This window comes from Primulina eburnea, chromosome 4 (genome assembly GCF_022965805.1).
Source record: "Primulina eburnea isolate SZY01 chromosome 4, ASM2296580v1, whole genome shotgun sequence".
Lineage (NCBI taxonomy): Eukaryota > Viridiplantae > Streptophyta > Magnoliopsida > Lamiales > Gesneriaceae > Primulina > Primulina eburnea.
The window spans coordinates 159,554-170,933 of NC_133104.1; the positions used below are offsets into that span (position 1 = coordinate 159,554).

Consider the following 11,380-nt stretch of genomic DNA (forward strand, 5'->3'; position numbering starts at 1 on the left):
CTTCCATGGTCATCTTTCCTCGTTTCACGTCGATGATGGCTCCAACAGCAGCCAATAAAGGTCGTCCTAGAATGACGTGAACGTCCTGACTATTCTCCATATCGAGTACCAAGAATTCTGCTAGAACTTTCAATTTGTCAATCTTCAGTTCAACATCTTCCACAATACCCAATGGTACTTTCACCTATTTATCTGCCAGCTGCACGCTTAACTCGGTGGATCTCATCTTGCTCAATCCAAGTTTCTCGTAGAGAGAACTTGGCATTATATTTATACTTGCTCCTGAGTCACAGATAGCTTTTCTACTAAATGACCTCATATTTCACATGGTACAATAAATTCACCGGGATCGAGCAACTTTTGAGGAAGATTTCTTCGTGTTCCTTCAGTAACTTCACCTTCCACCTGATCTACAAACTCATTATTAGTGTGTAGGTTCTTGAGATTTTCAAGACCTTTTTTCTTTCGAAATTCAGCTTGTAATTGTAAAAATCGCTGGGGGTAGGGAAGTAAAGAAATATCAATGCATTTATTTAAATCATACCTCTCAGATTTCTTACCTCGGGCTCCTTTGGTTGGACTTAGTTTTTCATCCTGAACAGGTGTGAGTTCAACCCTCTTCTCTTCTCTGCCTACCACGCAAGTCTCTTCATGATGTATAAAGCATTCACCTCTCTCAGATTTGGGTCGGCAGTCTTTTGAACTGCGCCTGATGGTTGAGACGTGAGTTGCTTCGTTATCTGCCCCACTTGCGATTCAAGGATTTTCAAAGTAGCACCAATACTCGCCATATGTGTCTCAAGGTTGTCAAGTCTAGACTCAGTTCTAGACATCCTCTTACCAGATTCAACAACAAATGTCCCCACTAGATCCTCAAATGATGGCTTCCCTTCCCCATTTGATGTATTGAATCCCGGTGGAGGGTTCAACACATTCTTATTGTTTGCATAAGAAAAATTTTCATGGTTTCTCAACCCAGGATGATAAGTATTAGGGGGAGGGTTACCTCGATATCCGCCAAAGCCTCCAAAGTTCTTGTTGTTGATGTATTGGACTTCTTCAGGAAAATGTGATTCTTCAACAACAACCGGTGGTCCCTCAGTGTTTGATGTATCCACCTTATTCATAGTCGCTATCTGTGTAGTCAATGCTGATACTTGTGCAGTGAGTGATGTGATAGGATCCACAGCATAAACCTCAGCAGTCCTTTGTACTCCTGACCTTTCAGACGGACATTGGTAGCTATTAATAGTCATCTGCTCAAGCAAGTCATAGGCTTGAGCAGGCGATTTGGCAAAGATCGTGCCACCTGCCGCTGCATCCACTGTTGTCCGTGTCTGACCGTTCAACCCGTTATAGAAAAGCTCGATCTGAACCCAGTCTTCAAACCCATGATTTGGGCACCTCCGCAACAACTCTTTGTACCTTTCCCATGCCTCATACAACTGCTCGAAGTCAGTCTGTCTAAAAGTGCTGATCTCAATCTTCAATTGTGCAGATTTCGCAGGGGGGACATATTTAGAAAGGAATTTCGTTGCCAACTCCTGCCATGTCGTGACACTTCCCAAGGGAAGCGATTGAAGCCATCCTTTAGCTTGATCCCTGAGAGAAAACGGAAACAAGCGCAATCTAATAATATCATCAGAAACATTATTAATTTTTACCGTATCCGTAATCTCCAAGAAGGTTCTCAGGTGAACATGAGGATCTGCAGTGGCAGTTCCAGCGAACTGGTTTTGTTGAACCATATTGATCAAGGCAGGCTTCAGCTCGAAATTGTTGGCATTTATGGTCCCCCGAGCAATGCCAGAATAGTGCGTGTTGATCACTGGTCGGAAGTGATCTCTGATTGGTATCGCATCAGGTGGCATCTGTCGGTCGTTTTCTCTGTTATCAGCCATCGCTTTGATTTCTTCCCTTCTCGCTTTTCTTAGTTTCCTCGCAGTTCTTTCGATCTCCGGATCAAAAATAAGCAAATCAGGGCTGTGCGATCTTAGCATGCACCGCAAAACAGAAAAAAAATTATAACGTAACAAAATAAATAAATAAAACAAAATTAAGTCTAAATTAAAGTAAAGACTACTTAGTAATGATATCAATATGCAATTAAATAGTTTACTCCCCGGCAACGGCGCCAAAAACTTGTTGCGTGTTTTCACTACCGCAAGTATACGGTGTCAAGTTTTAGTACTGTATGAGTACAGATATCGATCCCACGAGGAGTAATTATTCAAAGTTGTATATTAATTACCATAATTGACATAGCTCAACTTTATTTAGACAAATCGAATTGTTGGTTTGTAATCACTTCAAATAAAATAGCAATTACTGTAATTCTAGCACGCAGTATAGAATTCACTGAGGAAGTAAATCTAGATATATGATTTCGTCTGGCTTCCCCTATGCTAAATCGGCATTAACTAACATGTTATTAAATTGCATCGCATTTATAACCAAGAACTCGCAATGTTTCTACTCCCTCTGTCGAGTGATAAATAGAACTGTATTACTTATTACCGATTTTAATATGTCTATTCAAAATCAAGCAACACGTAATAAATGCAACCAAGGTCTTCTTATGGATTCGTCAGAGTTATACGTCTTTTGCACGTTATAAATATCTAATGATGTGATTTCTCCTGTCCTAATTTCAATCCCCTCTTTCGAGTGTTAGATTTTAATTATTCAATCAATCGAATTATGGCCAGTAATCCAAAAGCATTAATCACAAGAAATCACAAATAAACACGACGAATTAATTAGATGAAAAGTTAAAAAGTCAATAACATAGGATCAACCAAGACTACATCAATCTCTAGAAAATAGAATTAGTTCATACTCGTAATTAAATCAATACAAAACCTGTTTGTAATCATTAAAAACGTAAAAGTAAGAAACCGAATTAAGAACGTGTTGGCGAGAGATGGAAGTGCGTCTCCGTATCCGGATTCAGCGTCTTCTATCTCCGTTCTTCGCGTCCCGTGCTCCGTGCGCTCTGACTTTTTCTCCTTTCTCTCGAGTGGTATGACGGCCGCTCAATAATATTTCGGAACCCCTAAAAAAAACACGCCGAGACCTATTTATTTCTGAATGTTCGCGCCGCGCGCATATGCGCGAGCGGGCCTCCTGCGCCATGAGTGGCGCATGTGCGCGCTGCTCTCTGGATGGGTCGCGCATGTGCGCGCTGCTCTCTGGATGGGTCGCGCATGTGCGCGACCTTGGGTGGCGCATGTGCGTGATGCTGTCTGGACTCGCCTGTTCTCTTTCGCGCATATGCGCGCCTCATGGCGCATATGCGCGCTGCTCACTGTATGGTTCGCGCATGTGCGCGGGTGCTTCTGCATTCCATTGCTCGCTTGGCTCACATTTCTTCTACTAGGCACCATCTTCGCTCCTTTTCACGCCCTTTCAGTGGTCTCACCTAGATTCCTGCAATCACACCAATAATAACAAAAACGCGTAATTCTGCCCGAAAAGGACTAACAATCTGTATGAAATATAAGAATAATTTAAGTGCACAAAATGCACTTATCACGAGGACAAATGATTTGTCTACTTTAATCAAATGTATTCATTTTTTTGTAATTTATAAATTTAATTGGTTTAAGTATGTTGTTAGTTTATGAGGTTACAAAATTTTTAAAGTTTTGAATTGCTAAACAGAAAAATGACGGTAGTAGATTGTTATCTTCCTTTGAGCGTTATCTCAATTGTATAAACATTTTTGTTATAATAACTTTTTATAATAGTATTTAAATATATTGATTACATTATATCAAAAATTTAAATAACTATTCAAACGCTCATATTTACTAAAATTAATCATTAATTAATAACACATTGTGTATCACACAGGTGAGATACTAGTTTGTTCATTCTAATAATGACTCCTGATTGATTGCTTAGGTTGAAGCGGTAATTGAAAAGATAATGGAGGAGGCAAGGACAGGAGAGATTGGTGATGGCAAGATTTTTTGTAAGATAAGAAATTACCTCTGTTGTCAATGATTCAATTGATAAACTTGTTTTGGTTAGTGTAACCTTTTTTCACAAACTTGAGGCCCCTGCCATTATGCGGCAGTTTCCTCATGGTTGTTCCACTTACATGTTTTGTGCTATATCTCATAATACATTATCGCTAAAATAGACTAAAAAAATTTTGTTATTCTCCTTTATTCTTCATTTTTAGTCACAGTTTCGCTATAAATGATGCTACTTATTTGTCACTTCTATATATTTTTTTCAAGAGTGCACATTTATGGCTCTTTACTGAGAAGTAAAATAGGTGAGTACTTTAATTTTGTTTATAGCTTAGGCTTACCTTAGCTTATCCTTATGAAAATATATTCATTCAAATTAGGAAATTAGAGTTCTCGTGAACTTAACTTTTACGAGCTTAAACTGAGTACAAGAAATAGTTCGTCAGGTGTGGTTTTTTCCGTCTTTAATTGAACAATGTGGGGTTCTATTGATGTATACTGATGTGTGAGTCAAGTTAATCGATGTTACAAATTTGATCGTATGATTTTTCCTTTCTTCTATTTGTGTCTTCCGTGCTTCAGTGATTTTAGAGCGTACAAAATGTCTATTTAAAAAATCATGATATAATTTCCATATTTTTGTATTTTGGCTGGCCTCATGTGGTTGTGTGTCTATTTAGCTTTAAAAGTGTGGGGATCATAAGAGATTGCTTGTGGGTTGTTTAATCTTCTGCAAGTATCTACCTAGTTTCTATCCATCAATTTCATAGAAAAGTGAAAGTGGTCATCGTTCTGCCTCCTTTCCAACTCCCATGGTGCACAATTGCTTAATTTTCAAATTGTGTTATTGATTGTGGGTGCAGTGGTTCCAGTTTCAGACGTAATCAGAGTTCGCACTGGTATGTGAGCTTCAACATTCTGTTGTTTTTTATAAGGATGTATCTGTCCGTATTCTTACTGTACATTTAATTTAGCAAGAGCCTATCAGTAAAGCCGTGTCAGATTAATATTTTTCGTTAATGATAATTTCAAAAACTAAGCGTGTTGAGTATATACTTAAATATAAAAGGTAAATAATAAAAATTAATCAAAATTCAGAAATTTTTTTTACTTTTTTCTTTGTAAGTGTCAGTGGTTGTACAAATTGCATTGAATTCGCAAGTCTAATCTTTTTATTTCTAAATAATAATTTTTTTTTACTCCTCTCAAAATCAAGCCTGAGGCGGGGTCGCCTCTTGGACATCACCTCAGCTCCAGGCTATGCCTATCAGAGTAATCAATTTTCATCTCTATGATGTCTTTTTTTGTTTCTTAAATATATATTCCTATATTATATGTGTTCTTCATCAGTATCTTAATTTCTTCCAGTTTTGTTTTTGGTGTTCCTTGTGATTTGCTATGTCATCGCTCCACTAATACTTATGTGAAGCATTCATTGTATCTTATAACTACTAATTGTTTGAAATGATTTTTTTCCGAAATGTTACTTGGTCTAATAATGTATAGAATACATTGAAGTTGAATATTTAAAGAAATCTGCATTTTCAGTTTTAGTATCAATTAAGGAATTACGAGTTCTCTCTTTTCTAGAAAGAAAAAGAATTATAATTTTTATTAGAAAACACAAAACAATTGAACAAAGAAATCTTCATTGGTTTAAGCTCAGTCAACAGACGAGTACAAAAAATTGGAAGAGAAAAAATAAGTGCTCAAGCTCTAAGGAAAAAAGTCACAGTAACCGCCAATTCCTATTTATATGTGCAAGTGTTGTTTGAACTTATTGAAAGCGTGTTTCTCTCCACTGACACTTTTAATACTCCCCCTCAAGATGGAGTGTGAATGTTGTGAACACCCATCTTGGTAAGTAGCATGCGAAATCGAGATGGCAATAAGGACTTAGTGAGCAAATCTGCAAGCTGAAGATGAGAGGAGACATGCAAGACTTTGATGAGACCACGCTGCAACTTCTCTCTTACAATATGACAATCATTCTCTATGTGCTTCGTACGCTTATGGAACACTGGATTGGAAGCAATATGTATGGTCGATTGGTTATCACAGAACAACACCGCAGGTTCATTGTATGGAATGCATGAATCTTTAAGTAATGCAAGCATCCAAATGACCTCACATGTAGCACTAGCCATTGATCTGTATTCTGCTTCAGTAGATGATCTAGAAACGGTGTGTTGTTTCTTAGATTTCGAAACCAAAGACTCTCCAATGAGAACACAGAAGCCAGAGACAGAACGACGTGTATCTGGACATGTTGCCCAATCTGAATCCGAGAAGAAACTAAGTTTTAGAGGTGATGAAGTGTTATAGAACAAACCTTGTCCAACAGTGCCCTTCACATACATAAGGACAGAATACACGGCTTGTAAGTGTGATTCTCTTGGGCAAGCAATAAACTGACTTAATTTGTTCACCGAATAAGCTAGATCTAGTCGAGTCATGGTGAGGTACAATAACCTGTCTACCAATCTTCGATACAACGAAGGGTCAGTCAACAATTCACCTTCTTCATTACTCAACTTCAAGTTAGCATCCAAAGGAGTGGAACGTGGTTTACAACCCAGTAGTCCTGTTTCTGTAAGAAGTTGCAGAGCATAATGACGCTGGCATATTGAGATCCGACTCGAAGACCTTGCAACTTCAATACCAAGGTAGTACTTCAAGTCTCCAAGGTCTTTTAGCTTGAAACAGCTTCCAAAAACATTTTCAAATCCGTGGCTTCCTTTTTGTCATTGGTGGCCAACACAATATCATCAGCATATACTAACAGTGCCAAAAATACATGACCACGAGTGCGAACAAACAAGGAATTATCAGCATGTGATTGAACAAACCCAATCTGAATTAATGTTGAAGAAAATTTGGCAAACCATTGCCTCGAAGCTTCTTTAAGACCATAGATAGACTTGTGTAGTTTACACACTACATTGCTGGGAAGAGTCTCCCCATTTCGGTGATAACCAGGAGGCAAGGACATGTAAACTTCCTCAGAAAGGTCGCCGTGTAAGAAGGCATTATTAACATCAAGTTGAGTTAGAAACCATCCCCGAAGTGAACCTAAAGCTAGTAGAACTCGGACTGTAACAAGTTTTGCAACTGGAGAAATCGTTTCAAGATAATCAATTCCCTCTTGTTGCGTGTATCCTTTAGCAACAAGACGAGCTTTGTATCTTTCTAGACTACCATTAGCGTGAAATTTTGTTTTATAAACCCAATGACATCCAATCGCAGTCATCCCAGGAGGTATGGAAACAATAAACCAAGAGCTTCAAGTTCAGTGGCCATGGCTTGACACCATTCGGGCTTATCAACAGCTTGAGAAAAGGACTGAGGTTCAATGACAGACGAAACATTGTGGATGAAAGTGGAATAAATTTTGGATAGTCGAGTACCACCAAGAACAACTGATAGGGGATGAGCAGTGGACGATATGAGAGTAGAGCTAGCAGCATAGCAATGGTAATCACGTAAATGGAAAGGTCTATGGACAACTCTGTGTGACCGAGATGAATGACCAGGTGCTGGAATGGTTTCATGAACAACAGGTTTCTGTGTAGGAAGGACACTATCAGAAAAAACATCTTGATGTGCAAAATGAGATGGCTGGTCCACGAAAGGAAAAATGGTTTCATGAAAAACCACATCCCTGGTTATGTACACCTCGTTGGTAAGGACATTAAGGAGCTTATAAGCTTTGTAACCACTTGGATATCCCAGAAAAACAGACTTGATGGCACGAGGGGAGAATTTTGTGCGATGGCTCAAAAGGGTAGAACCATAGCACAAGCAACCAAAAACTCTCAAATGACCATACAAAGGTTTCTTATGAAAAATGAGTTCAAAAGGAGTTTGAAAGTAAAGAGGACGGTGTGCGATTAATGAGATAAACTAATGTAAGCTCACGGTCGCTCCAATATGGCAAGGGCATGTTGGATTGAAACATGAAAGATGTGTTGGTGTTTTCTTTCCACAACAAAAATTTTGGTGTTTTCTTTCCACAACACATTCTGGTCGCTCCAGAACATTCAAGATGTGTTGGTGTTTTCTTTCCACAACAAAATTTTGTTGTGGCCTTTCAACACAAGAATGGTAAGGAATGATCCCCTCAGATTTATAAAAGTCAGAAAAGTTCAGGGGCATTGTCCAATCGAATAGATTGAATCTTATGTCCAAATTGAGTTTGTATCATCTCAAAACATCTGATTTAGACTTTAACAAATAGAGCCATGTAAAACGAGTGTGATCATCAACTATGGTAAAAAAATACCTGTATCCCTCAATGCTTAAAGGGGCAAAAGGACCACAAACATCAATGTGGAGTAGTTGAAAAAGAGCATTACACAGTGTATTTTGTGAAATAAAAGATAATCGCTTTTGTTTGGATAGAGAACACATCAAACAATGCATTACATCATCATGTCCTAAAGAATTAGATCCAAAATTATTATTAAAAACTGACAGCTTAGGAAAAGAAGAATGACCCATTCTATAATGCCACAATTTCAGTTTTGAAAAGGAAACATTACAAACTGTTGGAGAAGGAGGGCAGGAACGACGCAGAACATATAAGTTTCCCATCCTGCTACCCATCCCAATCATTTTCTTGGTGGTAAGTGCCTGAATAAAACATGAATCAGAAAAGAAGCGAACTGAGCAAGGAATCTTACTAGTGGCGAGCTGATAGAAAGCAGGTTGAAATTAAATTGAGGTACGAACAACACATCATCCAAACATAAATCTGGTGACAGCTGCACAGAGCCAATATGTGTGGCACAAACCACAGAGTTATCAGGTAGAGTAACCTTTGAAGAGAATAACTTGCTTGAAGACAAAAAACTCAAAGAGCAACAAATGTGATGAGTTGCCCCTGTGTCTAGTATCCATCCAACTTGAATTAAGAGAAGGATTAAGACCAAAGGATAAGGAATATGTACCACTAAAGCAAGAAACAGAGGGTTCAAGCTGTTGTGTGGCTAGTGTGTTGGGATGACCAAGCTGAAGCTGTGAACTCAAGAAGGTAATGAGCTGTCTGCACTGATCAGGATTCAGGTAGCTTGCCGCTGGGTTGACTGAGGGAGCAGGGGAAGTGTCTGGTTGAATCTTCAGAGACTGCTCGGCCGCTTGAATTGTTCATAGCTTGAGAAGAGGTCGAAGCTTGATTTCCCTTGGTCATGGAAGATCGGAACGGCGGCTCAGCGAGTTATTAGCTCGGATACCATATTAGAAAATACAAAACAATTGAACAAAGAAATCTTCATTGGTTTAAGCTTAGTCAACAGACGAGTACAAAAAATTGGAAGAGAAAAAAGAAGTGCTCAAACTCAAAGGAAAAAAGTCACAGTAACCGCCAATTCCTATTTATATGTGCAAGTGTTGTTTGAACTTATTGAAAGCGTGTTTCTCTCCACTAACACTTTTAATAATTTTTGTTTGTTTTTCAGGTGAACGGGGATTGAAGGCTGAAAGAATGTCCGGAGGGAGGGCGGAAATGTTCCCCTCCTCCGCATCTGCTTAACATTGGCCTCTTCCACGTGATTCTGTCTCTCTTAACGTTGTTCATCTTTGGTTTTACTCGCGTATGCTGCTTCTTGACTTTGTTGCTTTGCTAATTTGAATATTGTATGATTAGTTTTAGTAGGGATTTAAGTTTCCATATCACCAACTAGGAGAGAAAGAAGGAATCGGTTTATAATTATCACAATGAAGACAGGTATCATATTCAATCACATTCTTGCACAGTGCTAATTGACGAATTCTGTGAATCAAATTTATACACATTTTTCGCAAAACTTGTTTCGGAAAAAAAAAAACCTAATGCATCATTACTCCCTTGGTAATGTCTGGACAAATTACACAAATTCCAGCACTGGAAACCTTCAGTTTTCTTTTCCTTTTTAATTGATCTGAAGGGCAAAATGTTGGTTTTCCTCCTGGACTGATTGTGTGTTATGATTATTTCTTTAGAAAGACACACACACACACAATAGGGCTTTTTAAAAACTTGCCCCCTTTATGCTTCAACTAAAATCTTCATTCATAGCTATTACCTTCTCTAGATTTTACTTCACGTGTATAGACTACGATCTCATCTAGATTTACTTTGGGATGAACATGCTTTTCCTCCTTTGGGATTTAGTCTGCAAAGTCTGAATACTTGGGTTATCTAATATTCTGTATAAAAGCCTGAATAAAAATCACAAATACGTTTTCACTTTAGGGTCCTTAATAATGCACATTTCGCGATTTTTTCTCATCTCTTTGTCTTTATCTTGGTTTTGTTTTTACCTCAGAACCCTTAGTAATGCATGGCTCCTGAATTTTTCTATTTCTTTATTATGTTTCCTGGTTTTGTGGTGTTCTGATCCTTGTTTGGTCTTCCGCATTGAAAGGCATCATGGTATCCCGTGTGTTGTTCCGTCTTCCCTATTTAAAATACATTTGATATTGTTTATGTATTCAATATTTTGTTTTGTACTATAGTCTAATGGTTGACACTAAATTATGGTATATATAATAATAAGACAACGTTTTTTTTGTATCTAAATAATGAGAAGCTTTGAATGATAACAAATGTGAGATTATTTTGAAAATTGGAAATAAATATTTTATGTATCTAAAACATTGAATTTAAAATAATGTTTTACCGTACAATCTATGGTTGACGATAAATTATTTAGTATAAGTAATAATTTGTTATTTTAATATTATATTTATATATTGAAATTTAATTAAAATATAATTTAAGTGAGTGTTGGAGTTTGTGTCTAAATAATATCAAAAAGGAAAAGATCTTGCATTCTTATCATTCAACGTTTTGTTTCATGTTTTTGTCTTGCATATTATAGATATCATTTGATATTCAGTGTTTTCTGTTGGAGTTTGTGTCTAAATAATATCAAAACGTTGAATGATAAGCAATGTGAGATTAATAAAGATGACAATCATCAAATAAATGTCAGTGGAATTAATGAACACATTTGGTATTCCAATTTATTTCATGTTAGGCTTTTCGGTGGATCATGAGTTTGTTATTTAAATATTGTTGATCTTTCATTTGGAATGAAATTCTATGATCTAGCTATGGGACAAAAAAATGTTGACCATGGTTTGAAAAACAATGATTCGAATGAAGTTGTTTGCCCGATAAATCGAACTAGCAGAACCATATCTAACAGCCAGATTCACGGTTTGTCATCGGTCGTTATTGATAAATGAGCCATCTTCGGATATGTGTATTGTGAGGGAAACATCTGTTGTCGATGGTAAACGGAATAGCCATTCAAGTACGAGATCAGACAACGTAAAATGTCTCCATCGGAATGTTATAGTCATATATGTTTTGACGATGTCAATAAGAAAGAAAAGAAATTGAGGAATGATTATGA

At 37.5% G+C, this 11,380-nt stretch overlaps 1 protein-coding gene across 1 annotated transcript in view; it reads left to right on the forward strand.

Moving 5' to 3' along the window:
* The window catches only part of LOC140830374 (uncharacterized), a 28,185-nt gene extending 18,437 nt beyond the window's left edge, over nt 1-9,748 (forward strand). Inside the window, exons 6-8 of the mRNA XM_073193637.1 lie at nt 3,907-3,976; nt 4,844-4,879; nt 9,437-9,748. Coding sequence (XP_073049738.1) covers nt 3,907-3,976; nt 4,844-4,879; nt 9,437-9,510 — 180 coding nt within the window. The 3' untranslated portion in view covers nt 9,511-9,748. The remainder of the gene's footprint in view (nt 1-3,906; nt 3,977-4,843; nt 4,880-9,436) is intronic.
* Nucleotides 9,749-11,380: the final 1,632 nt, after the last annotated feature.